General features: G+C 34.6%; 3 protein-coding genes across 6 annotated transcripts; 1 reads left to right on the top strand and 2 right to left on the bottom strand.

Moving 5' to 3' along the window:
• Positions 1-49: 49 nt before the first annotated feature.
• On the bottom strand, positions 50-4,344 carry LOC110723034 (disease resistance protein TAO1-like). Of its 2 annotated transcripts, XM_021902306.1 has the most exons (4): positions 4,206-4,344; positions 3,886-3,981; positions 753-3,078; positions 50-575 (listed from the first exon to the last, which is right to left on the bottom strand). In XM_021902306.1, exons 3-4 carry the CDS (start codon positions 2,134-2,136, stop codon positions 82-84), a joined length of 1,878 nt encoding a protein of 625 aa, XP_021757998.1. In that variant the 5' UTR covers positions 2,137-3,078; positions 3,886-3,981; positions 4,206-4,344; the 3' UTR covers positions 50-81. The 2 variants fall into 2 exon arrangements, with proteins under 2 accessions (XP_021757998.1, XP_021757997.1); XM_021902305.1 differs by having other exon boundaries at positions 753-3,981; positions 4,189-4,275.
• Positions 3,917-6,726, top strand: LOC110723036 (peroxidase 46-like). Its single transcript, XM_021902310.1, has 4 exons — positions 3,917-4,409; positions 4,694-4,873; positions 4,972-5,137; positions 6,172-6,726. Exons 1-4 carry the CDS (start codon positions 4,164-4,166, stop codon positions 6,579-6,581), a joined length of 1,002 nt encoding a protein of 333 aa, XP_021758002.1. The 5' UTR covers positions 3,917-4,163; the 3' UTR covers positions 6,582-6,726.
• On the bottom strand, positions 4,338-10,922 carry LOC110723035 (sterol 3-beta-glucosyltransferase UGT80B1-like). Of its 3 annotated transcripts, XM_021902308.1 has the most exons (4): positions 10,560-10,922; positions 8,625-9,207; positions 7,456-8,543; positions 4,338-4,474 (listed from the first exon to the last, which is right to left on the bottom strand). In XM_021902308.1, exons 2-4 carry the CDS (start codon positions 8,980-8,982, stop codon positions 4,451-4,453), a joined length of 1,470 nt encoding a protein of 489 aa, XP_021758000.1. In that variant the 5' UTR covers positions 8,983-9,207; positions 10,560-10,922; the 3' UTR covers positions 4,338-4,450. The 3 variants fall into 3 exon arrangements, with proteins under 3 accessions (XP_021758000.1, XP_021757999.1, XP_021758001.1); XM_021902307.1 differs by having other exon boundaries at positions 7,456-9,207; XM_021902309.1 differs by lacking the exon at positions 10,560-10,922 and having other exon boundaries at positions 7,456-8,710; positions 8,809-8,895.
• Between the last annotated feature and the right edge of the window lie 5,044 nt (positions 10,923-15,966).

Below are 15,966 nucleotides of genomic sequence, written 5' to 3'. Positions count from 1 at the left end.
GGAAGTGAGTCAAGTGACTCGAAGGAGCAATCAATAAGCCTGAGTTTGTCAAGATAAATAGATGGTGGCAATGACTCGCAATTAAACACAGGAATAGAGATCCAGAGTCTTTAAGTTGGTTAACTTTTCCAAGCTATCATAAAGTGGCCTCATATTATTGCAATATGATAAAGAGAGATATTTGAGGCTGACAGGCATATTGAAATTTGCTAATAATACACTATGATGCATATGCAGATGTAGTGTTTGTAAATTGGATAGCTTGCTCAAACTATGAGTAATGGACTTATGCTTTCCAACGGAAAAAAAGTGAAGAGAGAGATGTGTAAGCCTTGTGAATGTGACAAAGTAGTTATCCGGTAGGCAAATATCAGCAGCGATGTCCAGGCAAAGGTGGGTGAGCTCACTGAATTGCATTATTGAATCTGTTAACTCGACATATTCCAAGTCCAAAAATCGAACCAACTTGAGTAAATTTCTGTTGTTAATAATCCATTGAGAAGGATTCTCCTTCAACCAGAGGTAACCGGGATGAGACATAATAGAGGGATTTTGAGCTGCATCATTTGTTATTTCTGCCATTGTAAGAGGAGGAGAGAGGGGATAAGCTCGATTATTAAAAATACGAGTATTACGTAGTATAACTACCACGTCTACCAGATCAAACAAATTTGGAGTAATAAAACTGTAAAATTAAAAGCATTTGTTAAAAAAAAAAAAAAAAAAAAATTAAAAGCATTGGAAACACTTACCTCCACCAAAAGGAATAGGCAATTGTCCTATCTCTGTTTTAAGTTCCTCCCAGGTTTTGCGAACATGCCTTTCGTTAACGGAAATGATGACCGAAATATTCAATTCATATGACAATGTTTCGAGTCTGAAATCTTTGGGCAACATTAGATGTCGGAGTCTGCGTAGCTTCGTGATGCTCCAAGGAAGACAACTGATACTGGAATGTTGAATGTCAAGAAGACATAAATGGGCCAACCCAACCAAATTTGCCGGCAATTCAACAAACCTTTTCTTATAATGAAGAGAGAGAACCTGAAGGTTGACGAATTGATTTAAACTGGCCGGTACTTTTAATATATAATTGCAATGACTAAAGCAGCTTGAGATGGCGAGGTGTTGTAGGCTGTATGGATCCTTCCAATTTACAAAAGATTCATCAGAGCAGCTACAGATATTGACTCTCAAGTATTTTAGGTTGATTAGGCCGTTAGGAAGGAAGCGGGGACAAAAATTTAAAAGCTTAAGGTGCAACACATTCAAATTGATAGGCAGGTGTGTGAGGGAATCACAGCAGTTGATGATTAAAGTATCCAAGCTGCATAAATCTTTGATGCTATCAGGTAGGGACTTTATTTTGTTGCAATAATAAAGCTCCAGATAAGAAAGGCTCTTCAGTTGTCCTAGATTTGAAGGCAACTCAATGAGAGAATTACAGCATATGAGAGATAAGGATGTCAAATTGGATAGATTTGCAATGTTATTAGGAAGGAACTCGATGTTGTTGCAATAAGAAAGGTCCAGACGGGTAAGGCTTTTTTTCAAGTCTCCCAAATTATAAGGTATTTCAGAGAGAGAAAGAGAGGATAGAGATAAAGAAGTCAAGTTGGGTAGATTTGCAACACTCATAAGAAGTGACTTTATGTTCCTGCAAGAACTTAGTTTAAGATGGGTAAGACTCGCCAATTGGCCTATATTTGCCGGCAATTCAACAAGGGAAACACAGTGACAGAGAGTTAAAGAAGTCAATTTGGATAGATTTACAATGCTGTTAGGAAGGAACTTGATGTCCTCGCAATGAGAAAGCTGGAGATGGGTAAGGCTCACCAAATTCCCTATATTTGCCGGCAATTCTTCTAAACGAGAACAACTATGAAATAGCAAGTGCTCCAATTTGTGAAGCCTAGTGATGGCGTTAGGCACACGTTTCAGGGATCTACACCACCTGAATACCAGGTGGATGAGGTGTGTGAGCTCACCAATGGATTCTGCTATCTCTTCCACACCATTCTCTAAATTCAACCTGAAGCTTGTAACCAAAGCTAGACGAGAAGCAGGGTTATTTTTAATCCATACCTCTGGATCCTCCTTCAAATACAAGTGACCTTTAGAATCTACAATTCCCATTTCCTTAGCCTCAACAGGAACACCAACAACCGCCTCTTTTCAATTTAATTTCAAATTACAGAAATATAATTTGGGAAATAAAGGAACAATGAGAGAACAAATAATACTACTCAGTAGTTGCGGCTTTAAAATTTGATTAAGATATTATCACAACTATCAACTTGAACTTGAAACTCAACCTCAAATAATTAATTTTGGTAAATAAGAACAACTAATGACCACATAGATTTTTAAATGCATCACAGCTTTTCTGGACCCCACTAAGTAATGGGCCAAAGACCCTATGCTCCATTGACTTCCTCTTTGATTTTTTAGTAGTACTAATCTTCAAACTACTCCTTCTATTTCGTAATAATTGCAATAATAGAGTATTATTTGACCAATACGGGAATTAATTTCTTCAAAAAAATTGTATTTCATGGAAGATAATTCCTCAATAAAATTCGAATTTAATTCTCATGTTTTGTGTTAAGTAAAAATTCTCATGAATTTCGCTTCTTTTTCTTTTTATTTTTCCTTTTGTGTGTGTTTACCAAACAACTACCCTCTTTATCAATTCTCATTAATTTCCAATCCCCCCATTTTACGTTGTCAACCAAACAATACCTAGCGTATACACAAAGTTTAGAAAAATTATACTCCGTACTATTTATTTATTTAATCTCAAGGAGAAACAAAACAACTGTAAATTGCAAAGCATCAATGTCTAAAGTCCTCATAAAAGACTTCCATCAAGTCTAGTAAAAAATGGTAGAGCTGCAAATTCACAGCTCTTTCAAACCCCAAATTCAGTCAACCTCAGCTTCAACTTTTACGTTAACCACAAATAATTATGCTTTGGACCTGAGCCTCAATGAGTTATTGCGCATTGAACCTGAACCTCAAGTGATACTCCACTAAGTTAACTATAACGGCCCATAGTCATGCACTGTTGGTTTGTTCCTAAAAAAAAAAAAAAAAAAAATACTCTGTTGGTATGTTTATCTAGTTATCTTACACCACCTCACCATTTCAAGCAGCATTTATTCTAAATTTAAAGTATGAAAAATAAAATTAACAAACAGCATTTATTTATTTAAGAAAAAACAAGTAACAACAAGCATTTAATTTTATAGCTTATATTATATGAGTCAAATATGTCAACTGTAACCAATTAATCACACTACCTGATTCTCTACTTTTTTTTTAACCAATTATAATGCACATATCAAAGCATCAATAAATTTAAATAAGTATTACACATTGAAGCAAAATTAACAGTAAAAGTTCATATTTTGAATCACACGTCAAAACTAATCTAAGAATATCCCACACGAATTCTTATTATAAAGGATACTTTTGGTTAAAGTTTCTCTCTTCAGATTAAATATTTCAAACAAAAACCGCCCAAAGAAACGGAGTTATATCATTATACTCAATATCCTACAATAATGAATGTAAATCAATAATTCAATATTATTCCGGCACAATTTTCAACAAATCCATAGTATAACTGTCTCTTTAGTAAAGATTAGATTATTTAAGACTATAATACCCTAAGATCCAGAAGATGAAAGCAGCAAAAACTTAAACCAAACAAAAACCATGAACTTTCAACATCATGTAACCCAAAAAAAATAAAAAATCATGCAATTTATACCTATCATAATAAACATGTATACATACCAGTAATTTGGTTAGAGTAGTTGGACATCACAGTAGTAACACACTACTAACACAACCTGTAAAAGCATTGGTATGAAAACCCACCATTAATTCCTTGTGCCAGCTCTGTATTATTCATCAGCCCTCTAAATTGTCAGTGTCTCCATTAAAATTTACAGCCCTCTTTCTTCAGCTTCCTACCTATCAACTCCAAAAACATAATAAATGCAACTTTAAATCAATAAATAAGCTTTCTTTGAACTTTCTTTCTCACCTTCTATAAATACATAAAACAAGCTGCATGTTACATTGCATACAGTTCTGACATAAAAAAATATATATATAGAGTAAGAGTTTGTAATTTATGCTACATTGACTTTGGAATGGTATACAAAATGATTAATGTACCTGTTGAAGCTAATTACCTTCAGAAACCAACATTCTTGGTTCTAATCTTTGTTTTAGGAGTGTTTACTTGTTCTAGTCATGGCTTCTCCTTTGAATTTTATGCATTGTCGTGCCCAGGTGTCGAGTTTGTAGTCCGGGATGCTGTAAGATCAGCTGCTTCTACTGATCCGACTGTTCCAGGGAAACTTCTTCGCTTGCTCTTCCATGATTGCTTCGTCAATGTGAGTTTCCTCTTGTATCTATTTATCTCTCTATCTGTGTATTATACTAAAGCGGCGGCAGCTTCCTAAGAAGAGCCATTTAATAGATGTTAGATAATTAAATGCTAATTGGAACATTCTCTTGATAAATGACTGCATTTGAGATTTATATTCTGTTCCTTTCACCTTAATTAATGCCCAATTTTTCATGTATTTCACAATTTGTATTACTAAAAGAAGAAAATTAGGGGTTAAAGAAGGCTTAAAAGGTAAATTTTGTCTTTATTATAGCTATGCTCTTGCAGGGATGTGATGCATCAGTACTAGTAGAAGGGGATGGAACAGAGAAAGCAGATCCTGCAAATAAATCTCTAGGAGGATTTGAAGTAATAGAGACGGCTAAAAGAGAGCTAGAATTGTTCTGCCCTGGAACTGTTTCATGTGCTGATATTCTTGCACTGGCTGCTAGAGATGCTGTTGTCATGGTACAATAAACCTACCCTTCTTTCTCGTGTTTGCGCATGCGCATACACACACACTTTTTTCATTGTTTACATTTTGTGATGTGAATTTCTGATAACAGGCTGGAGGGCCGGATATTCAGATGCCGACTGGTAGGAGAGACGGAATGGTTTCTACAATATCGAATGTCAGGCCTAACATCGTTGACACGAGTTTCACGGTGGATGATATGGCTAAGATTTTCAGCTCTAAAGGGTTGAGTTTGACTGATCTAGTCATTTTATCAGGTACACATTGCTGAAAATGCTTTCCAAAAATGAAATTATATTTCTGGTTAAGGTAGATAGGTAAAATAAAGGCAATAAGCCGAGAACAGTTGAAAAGTATGTTTATTTAAGAAGGATAAGTGGTCCTAAAAAGATTGGCTCACCAGTCAAGGCAAGCCAGAGTATATTGCTTCTTGTACCCTCTGGACTCATGATCTAAAACAGCCTTCAATAATGCCTCAATTACCTCTTTGTCAAGTAATAATAACTAATAAGCACATGATATATTATATGTCATGAACAAGGTCATTAAGTTCGAGCTTGAATTTCATTGATCTACCTAAACCTGAAAATAGATAGCAAATTTAAATTCAAATTCAAAAGAAGTCCACTGGTCTGTTCTCTCAGCATAATTTTACAATACAGTTTAAGAGCGTTTTGCTGAAGGTTTGTACTTAGGTCTGAGGCAACCCCATTGGTTTAGTCTCTCTTAAGTCCTAGCCATAGAGCTCAATCCAACGGTTAACGTAGAAGTTTAATTTCTCCTAACAAGAGATACATAAATCAATGGTAAGGTACTGAAAATAAATTTCTGGCTACTGGAAACAGATATCAGAGTATTGTATTAGTTAAGAACATCCTATATATATGTATATATATATATATATATATATATATATATATATATATATATATATATATATATATATATATATATATATATATATATATATATATATAATGCCTAGAATACCTGTTTAACTGTATTAGAATGAGAGACATATAAAAGAAGAGAAAGGAAAACAGAGTGATGCACTAATAGATTCATTTTATTTTGTTAGGGAATGGATTAGGGAGGAGGGATAGAACGGGAAATAGAGAGATTGAAACCCCCTTCCTCCCCCCAATAAACAAAATTCTTTTAAAATTGGAAAGATTTGGAGGAAAACGCAAGCCTACTTCTCTCTGGTTCCCTCCCCTTCCCTTCCCTCCACCATTACTACCCAAACATACATATATACATATGCATCACATTAATCAATTTAATGTTGCAGGTGCACACACCATCGGGTCAGCACATTGTAACGCTTTCAGTGACCGGTTTCAAGTAAGTTCAAAGGGCAACCTCACTTCTGTTGATTCATCACTAGACAAAGACTATGCAGAAAAATTGGCTAAAAAATGTGCATCAAGCACATCTGCAACTGTTAACTTCGACCCTAAGACAGCCTTCTCATTCGACAATCAATACTACAAAAATTTGATGGAGAAAAAAGGACTGCTCCAAACTGACTCAGTCCTGTTCAATGACCAAAGAACAAAAAACTTGATTGAGCAATTTGCTAGTGACTTGAACAGTTTCTACGAGGGATGGAGTGAATCATTTTTGAAGCTCAGCAGTATAGGAGTTAAGACTGATGGCGAAGGCGAGGTACGACAAATTTGTTCAAGAATAAGTGGATGAGCATGGAAGATGATAGTGAATTATGGTGTTGCAAAAATTTCATTGAATGGTTTCTTTAGCTCCAATTTGAGCATTAGACTCTGTATTTATTGCATATAAATTTTCTTTCTTAAATACAATATTCCAGTTGATTGTTTTCCTTTAATCTATTCACTCTTTGTTCTTTCTAAAAAAGATACCCTACAAGGAGCTACAACAATTTCAGTTCAATAAATGATGGATAAAAGAGTATATAAGTGGAAAATTTTAAACTTTAGATTACAACGGATTTATAAATTTCTAATTATCATTGACAACTTATTCTAATAAACACTCTCTTCCAAACACAAAGACAAGCCCACCTGTATATGTGGGCTTATTTCATACTGTAATGTATTTATTTTATTTTATTTGTAATAAAGAAGCTCACTCCTCTGTGCTATAATCTCATTCAAGTCAATATTGTAAATTACTTAAAGGAGATTCATAGGCGAAAGCTAGTATCCTATACGAAGCATAAGGAACTCAATTCTAGGATTTCTTGCTTTAATCTGCTAGGCTAGATAACAGTTTTTAGGATAAGGCTAATAAATTTTTCTTTGCAGCTATACACAGAAGGACAGAAGGTTTAGTATAGTAAGCACTCCCTCCCCAACCATGCATGAAAGACTAAAACCCTTTTTAAAGGCATCGAGTTAACAGTACGATGATGCAGATAAAATTCTACTTCATAATATATAAGGCACTTAGTTCAGAAATGTCAATAATTCACAATGAATATGTTGTCACCACCTAGGTAACAAGGAAAGCTAAACAACTGCTAATATCAATCACCATCCACTATATGCTTCTAGGAGGTTATAATAAATAGGAAGTTCCAAAATTAGTCACTTACAGTACTGCCCTTAGCTATTTCTTCGGTGAGAATTCTGACAGCCTCTGAGACTCCATTCTCCTGAGAAATTTTCTCTGAAATCTCCAGAGCTTGTGCTTTTATGTCAGGACTCATAGCACAATTTATAGCATTCTTCAAAGCATAAGCACCTTCCCTGATGTTCACATCATCACAATTTTCGGGAAGCAATATATTTCTTTGCAAGGGTTCAGGAGCTACTCCAAGCCAGAACATCCTTTCAGCCCAGTAAAATTGATCTAGCATAAAAGGGCATACAACTTGAGGTATTCCAGCTGTCAGTGCTGCTGCTGTGGATCCACTTCCTCCGTGATGGATTGCAATTGCACATTTTTGAAAGAGCCAATTGTAGGGAATAGAGCCCGAGAAGCAAAATAAACGGTCATTGCACAAAGAGATCCCATAGTTTAAACTGATACTTTGACTTAATATTGATGAATCCACTTCAGCAGCAAAATTTTGAACAGCCACATCCAGTGGTTCATATCCAGCTGTCAGAAGGAAGAATCTACACTTGGTGATCTCTACAGCAGCTTGTAAGATGCAAAGGAATGCTCTAGGATTCCTCAAGAAACCCAAATTACCAACTGAGCTCAGACCTATGAAAACAATTGGCATAGATAGATTAGCATCAAGAAAGCTTTGTAGCCCTGTATGAGTTGAACAGAGTTCCCCTCCTGAATCAATCATATTGCTGCAGCTGCTGCATGAAAACTGCCACTGGGAAGGGAGAAACCAAAACCCAGAAACCCGAGAATTTGAAGGCCAATAATCAGGACACTCAACAACCTCTCTGCTGAATCCATACAGCAGTAAGGGAGACGACGGCCTTTCATGCCACATAGGAAGACCCGTCACTGGGTCTGTAAAAGGCAAAGGGCTAAGATTCAATTCATTGTTCCTCCATGATCCCCAATCTTCAGTAAATAGTGGCCACATCCAATGAATTACATCTTTCCAGCCAAGCTTATTATCAGGAGCTTCTATCAGGTATTGGTAAAGAAGTGGAAGTTCTCGCCTGAACTGCCTCTGAAATGAAGTAGGAGCAGTGTAATTTACGACATAAGGAGCTGCAACAACACACCGAACATGAAACAGTTCAGCAAGACTCCATCCGTCCAAAGCGAAAAAATTGATCAAAACAAAATCACCTTCCATGCTCGGGCCATCTCCATAGATCCTTTCCATGATAGTAAGACACTCCCGCCTATGTTCCCTTGTTACCATGTTTTTCTCACTACAGAATGACAGAGCGAGAGACTTATCATTCTCACAACTTTCTGGAGGTGGAAGAACAGGTAGAAAAGAAACTGGGATGTATCTTATATTACTTACAGCCAAGTTTGCAGCTAAGTCCTCATGGGCAGAGTGACTGATGAAAATCACTTCATACTTTCGTTGATCACAAGCAAAAACTGCAGCTACAGCAGCAATAGGGTAGACATCGCCCTTTGTGCCAAAGGCCATAAAGGCTGCAATCGGTCTACTTCTTTCTGTTTTCACCTCCATCTATTACTAATACAAAGTTACAATGGTAGTTTTTAATGAGGTCTTAAGTTTGGTAACTTCTAATTCTCACGAGTTCGCACAGCCATATTTCAGGCACAATATCACTTATATTTCATACATGCTGAAATTCTCTGAGCTACAGGATCCACCCCATCTCTATTGGCAGCACGGAGTACCATAAAAGATAGCAAATCTTCCGAATACAAGGATACCTTGCATCACAAGCTGCATCATTTTATAGTGTGATTCATGAGTACACAGCTAAACATAAAACAATGGAGAAAGTTGCACATGAGCAGTCACTGATGGTGCACAACACAAATAAACACAACTGGCACACCCTTGGAAATTTTACAAGAACCTAACGACATGTCCTTGGTTTGAGGACAATGTACTTAGACTAATCAGCGACTCAAAATAATTAAAATTCTTACAGACATTTTCATATATTGCAATTAGAAAAACGGTGAGTCTATGAATGACCATGGGAATGAGCATCAGTTAAAGACAAAGGTTTTATCTCATGGATGGATGAAGATTCAGATAGATTGAGCTTGAATTAAAAAAAAAAAAAAAAAAGTCAACTTTGTTAGAATTTTCATTTAAGAATAAAGTAATGTTGCATACAAGAGTGTTCACTTCTGAGGGGACCTCTTGACCTCTTTCATCCAAAGCCTCTGCTCTACGACATTATGACTCGAGCTAGCTAAGCAATGGGCGCTGCCACTATGTTTAGCATGAGAACAAAAGGACATAATCAGATTTGGAAGCAATACTTAGGATGTCAGCCACTATGAAGCCAAAGTGCCAAACCCAGAGCTGTACTCAGACTCAGAGCTCCCCTTTCTTCTTTCTTGGACTCCTAGCCACTATGGAGCTATACTCAGAAAAAAGACTCTATCTTCATGTCTTTCAGACAGAGTTTACGAAATTCAACCTCGCACATCGCTTTGCCTTACAATGCCACCGTAACATCTCCAATGACCCACATTTCAATCCTTAAATCCTCTCCCACATTCCAACTAATTCCTTTTCTAGCAGAAACAATGGATCACCAACTACAATTTGCCATTGGTTTAACCTCAACATGAAATATTCAGCTTTCAAAACTCGATCCATTAACGAGTAAATTTTAACTTAAATAATGCCCAAGAACAACAAAATAACCAAAATTAATGGAATAATTGTGATAAAGACATTACCTATATCATCATTTTCATTCAAAATTATGAAAAATCATAACCACAAATATATCAATCCTACTTCTTGAGTCCCCAACATCACATTATAGACCCAAGAGAACGTAAAATTACACCCGAGTATACAATGGACACCTTGATCGCCCCTCAAAACACCTCTCCCCTCTCTTTTTTTGTCCCACAAAAATTATCTCTTAAAATGGTTGATACTCGAAAAAATATACATGAATAATTTAGTTTGCTAATTAGGAAACTAAACAGTAATTCACATCCACACATCCATATACATACCAAATAATTAAATAAAACCTCAAAAAATTGTGCAATAGAAAAATTAAACTCTACCCAAAAAAGAAAATTGAGAGGAAATCTACATACCTTAAGTAATAAGCTCGTCTTCTCCATTAATCATGATTCTCCAACACCATTCACCAGCAGAAAAAGTTGCAGAGAAACGAGGAGAGAGAAAATTTGGGGAAATTAAGCTCAATAATTTCTTTCATTTTGGGGGCCCAAATAGTATATAAAGTTCTGGGCCCTAATTCTTCCATCTTTATTATTCCCTCCAAAATTTTAAAATGCAGGTTATAAAAAAAAACGGTCATATTTATCAGATGATTTTGGAAAATGCTGGAATTAAAGTAAAATATTGAAGAAAAATACATAAATTGCTAACAACAGTATTATTGAGTATGCAAAATATGGTCTTTTGGTCTTTCAAAAAAAAAAAAATGGTCTTTTGGGGATTGCACAACAAGTGTTGGATGAAATGTCTCAGAGAAGTATAGTTTCTTGGAATAGTATGATTGCTGGGTCTGTAAAGAGTAAACATTTGTGTTTTGGTCTCAATTGGGCTTTGTTCAGCAAACATGAGACGGTGCGGGTTCGTGGTTGATGAGTACATGTTTGGTAGCCTTCTCAAGGGGGTTGCTTCCAATGGTGAGGTTATTTGTGGGAGCAAGTTAGCAATTGCATTTTTTGGTAATCAAGATTGGGTGTCAATCGAATGTTAATACAGTGAGTTTGCTTTTGGGAATTGGGATTGCTAGATAGAGATAAACAACAAATCTCATGCGTTTTAAGCTGAGGGTAGTTCTCTCCCTAATTTGTTGGAAACACTTGCAGAGGAAATGGGGATTTTGAATTATGAGTCTGATTTAGAAGTTTCTATGTATCCTAGAGTGAGCTCTTCTGGATATAGTTGCTGTGGTTGATTGATGATGACTCGGGCAATGTAAGTTCAAGCATATATCTCACATAATGTGCTTTGAATAATATGTCAATCAATTGATCTTTATACATTGAGTGATCTATGTTAGATTTACATGTGAGTGGCATGATAAACTGTGTCATAACTTGCAATACACATTATTATAAATATAATTGCTATCTTACTAGCCTAGTTCGAGACATAAGCATCCCATATAAACAAATTTTCTCAATTGTTTGTAATACTATTGAATAGTTAAAACTTAAAAACATGATAATTTATGCAATTATTTTGTGTATAATTTGATTGTATTCAGATTTTGTGATGCTGAGATTTCCTCCCTCTGAATTTAATTAACTGTGGAGCCCATATCTGATGAGTATGTTCATGATTGATTAGAATGAGATTCAAGCTTAATGTAAAAACAAGTCAGTGTTCTGTTTCTATCAGCACCTGAATTCTGTGTCTGGTAGAAGCTGTTTTTGTTACCTCAGTTGTCATGAAGGCTTCTATCCTCTCCGTATCCTAGCTTATTAGTTATGTGACTTATTAGGGGCTATAGGCATATTCGAAACGAAGGGATTGATTACCGTACCATTTTTCATTTGCCCAATAGCATAATGTGGAGATTTATGATGCTATTTGGAGGCATGATATGGCTTTTATTTGTAGTATCTGTGCTTTTTAGGGTCCAGGTGGTTCTTTTGTATAGGGAATTCCTGTGTATCAATTGCATGCTGGTCATATGATCACAATGTCCATTTGCAAGGATAGCCAAAATAACCAAATTCTAATTGCATCGAACTCAATTTACTGTCTTATTGCCCCTCCCATACCTATGATTCATAATTTCATACAGACTAGTTTCTTCGCAAACAGTCTTTATCGCGGTTAGGCTATGTATGAATAATCTGGCAGACACCTCCATGGTGCGAATCTAAGGTGGTTGTGGTTGTGGTTGGTAAGTTATTTGTAATGCATATATATGTTTGATAATGGGAGGAAAGTTATAGCACATGCCACAAAAGCCAAATGCTGTTATTCTGCTCAATCTCTTTATTATTTTTAGTGGACAGAAAATGAAAAGCTATCTCTCAGCGGAGCATAAAGTGTCACAATAAAAATGCCAGCTTTTCTAAGAGCATCGTATAGAAGATTGTCTGAGTAACCAAGACCAGCTTTTCTATTAGAATCTAATCTTCTGTTGCAACAAATGTGTCTGTTTGTTTTAGGTTTAAACCTGCCCGAATTGTGATAAACTAATGTATCATAGTTAATTTGATGTTATACATTTGAATTCTTTCACTGAGTGATGATATTCAAGAGTTTTGATCCTCTCTAGATCCTTTCAACTATATTCCTTATTGGAACGTCGTTATGATTGATAGAGTATAAAACCAATCCTGCGTTGTCTTATCAATTATTCACTTGGAGTTGAATATTGCCAATTTTGAAAACAAGACTCAGCACTAACAGTCCAAGTGTCTAACTAGTGGGTTGTTGAGTACTTCTCAGGGTGACCAAAACGTCTTATTTCTTAGAAAATTGTAGTATACAGAGTACTTTGATAGTTTGACTAATGACTAGTTATGCACTTGTTGATTTTTGAGAGTGTGAACACCTTTTTTTTTTTTTTGTCATAAAAAAGCATGATAACAGGAAAACATGAGTTATCAAAGAATGGATGAAAATAAAACCAGACTTTGTGAAAGTGGTAAAAAGTTCTATATGCCCTACCTTTTGCTTAACTGTGAAGTTTTTTATATTGTTTTTCGAAAAATTGACAAAATGAAGATTTTAACTCTAAATTAGCTATGTTACTGATCACTGAAACATAACCTATATATAATAACTTTTGGTTAGGGATTATTATTTCTTGAACATATTGTTTTGTACACTATACAAGGCGGCTATCCCTATACCCCGCCTACCCCTGAGATGAGATGAGATTCGAACCTGTGATTTTGAAGGCTTACCACCCTTTACCTGCTAATGTTGTCACATGAAAATGAACATATGAATAAAGATGATATTTATCGTTCTATAAGCTCCAAATTAAAAGATGAAATGTAGAGTATAATTCATGCTTTAAAAGTTAAAATGATAGACAGATAATGACTTTTATGATGGAGCACCACCTTAGAATTTGACTTGAATTTCTGTGACATGTAACAGAATGATATAAATGATTTATTATAGTAACAATGATTTAATTGTTTTCAAACTACTGTTTGTCTGTTAATGAAATAGTATTAACCAGAAAAGGTACTATTAATAATTTTATTAAAAATTCTTAGCCTAATTATCATTTTTATTTTATTTTTTCGGTGGGGTAAGAGCTCTAATTTCATGTCATGATAACGTGTTAGCTTCTAAAACTTAGATTATCATTTTGATTTAGAAGCTAGCCCATCAATCCAATTATTCATTTCTAATCAGAATGTCTCAATCTAAAATTATTAATTTGTTGAATTTGGTGAATAATTATTACGTAGTATTAAGATTCTTGCATCTATTGCCATAGAACATGCCCTTGCTACCACACGTATAAGAGGATTCCAATCAAATAATTTATCAAGTTATTCTATTATATACACCCGATCTATTATATTGTCAAGACTGTTTTTCGCTCATTTTCTCATCTACATTATTACGTATCATATGAATAGTACACTAAGGTGTATAACAGACAATTCCGCCAATTTACTCTCTCAACGACTATTACAATGAGAAACCGAATCTCTTAATAAGTAAGAGATTTGGGCTGTTAGGGCCACTGCCAAACAAGATTCCAAACATAAGGACAATTGATAATGACTTCAACTTTGTTGTAATTCCATTCAATAATGAAATATGTACAAGCAACACTTTATTTTATTTATTTTTTATTTTTTATTTTTTATTTGTTATTTTGTTTTGGCTTGCAAGCATTATTTGTTGGATAGAATGGATACTAGTGTTGGGTGCTAAATTATATAGTGAACAAAAGTACAAAGAGGACGACATTAATTGTCCCAAAAATAAAATCTATTGGTATAATTATTCATTTGGCTATGATAGCTAAATCACATGAAGATGAAATTAAAGCTCATCTTGTGTTTTAGATAAGGAAAAAAGGGATATATGATTAAATGAATTCTCTGAGAAAAATGAGTGATACAAGTGCTTCAATCATAAAGGATGTAAAATTTTATTAGTCCTATATACAAAGTACGTATCATTTAGATTTGAACTTTATATATGTTGATGTATATACTTTATACCAATATTTGAATTTGAACTATATAGTCATATATGCTACGTTTTTTAGTTTGTACATCATATTTTTGCCTCATGTTTTTTCGGATTGTGAGGCACACACGTCTAATGTTAACTGAACTATTGTTTTGATACATGTGCATAGTGAGCATTAGTGAAAGTTAGTGTCTATTGTCACTCCTTCTTAAGTTTTATCATGAAACAAAACACCACAAACTATATTGTAATGGCCTGCATAACATGAGGTCTTTACATTATCAAAACAATAGTTCAGCTAACATTAACCTATAACTAGAAATGAACATCCTATTAATCTATAACTAGAAATGAACATCCTTTCAAAGAATGAATCATCATTTCTATGAATCTTGCGTATACTCCTCAGTCCTCATAAATAATGTCGGCCACCACCAGAATTGCTTGATGTTAATCGGTTCAATAATTAGTTATTAATGACTTAATGTATGGCATTTAACATCTTAACTGACCACTTATTATGTGACATGACTTGTATTATAGCAACTGGACCTGCCTGGTTTCCAACTAATTGATGTTAAGTTTGGGATTACAGTCTACTATACTAAAATTACTAGAACTTTACCCACTTTCCACTCATTAAACCAAACCTTTAACATTGTGTCAAGCTTTATTTAGGCTTGTTTTCATTAAGCTCAAAAGTTATTGATGGTTGAAGTCTGAAATTGATTTTTGCAATATAAGAAAGTCCTTTAGGATTAAAATCTGGGTGTAATATGGGTCTTCTCATGTAATCACGCCCATCACTATATATTCCATTAGTGATGGGTGTGATTACCTTTTTATCACACTAATGGCTCTCTTGATATCAACTTAGAGGATCAACTCGATCAATCGTAATAAAAACCTAAGGTGATGGTTGAAAACTTAAACTCTTTAGTTTTTACACCGTATCAGATAAGATAAGTTCAATAACTATGATATGATAAAAATATTTTTGTTTTTATCATATGATTACAGTCCCTTACTCTTTTTGTTTTTCTTTCCATCTCAAAATTTAAGTTGGTTTGGCCCGCTTTTGTCCATTGTATTTCCACTTATTTTAGGAATTAAGTTATAATCATTGTATTAAATTCTTATACATAAGATAAGTTCTAGAAAAATAGATTCAAATAATGAACTAAATTTAAGATTAATAAGAGCTACAAAAGTTCGATTTTAGTTCTTGCTATGGATGTTAAGTGTGAATACTGTTTTTTGTACCACCATCAACTATAATTTTAAGGAAAATTTGTAAATTACCACCCAAAAAGAGGTCCAGTTTTGAAATTATCACCCATT

Source organism: Chenopodium quinoa, unplaced genomic scaffold (assembly GCF_001683475.1).
Source record: "Chenopodium quinoa cultivar QQ74 unplaced genomic scaffold, ASM168347v1, whole genome shotgun sequence".
NCBI lineage: Eukaryota > Viridiplantae > Streptophyta > Magnoliopsida > Caryophyllales > Amaranthaceae > Chenopodium > Chenopodium quinoa.
Note: the sequence above shows the minus strand (reverse complement) of the source record. Positions and strands in the feature narration are given on the sequence as shown.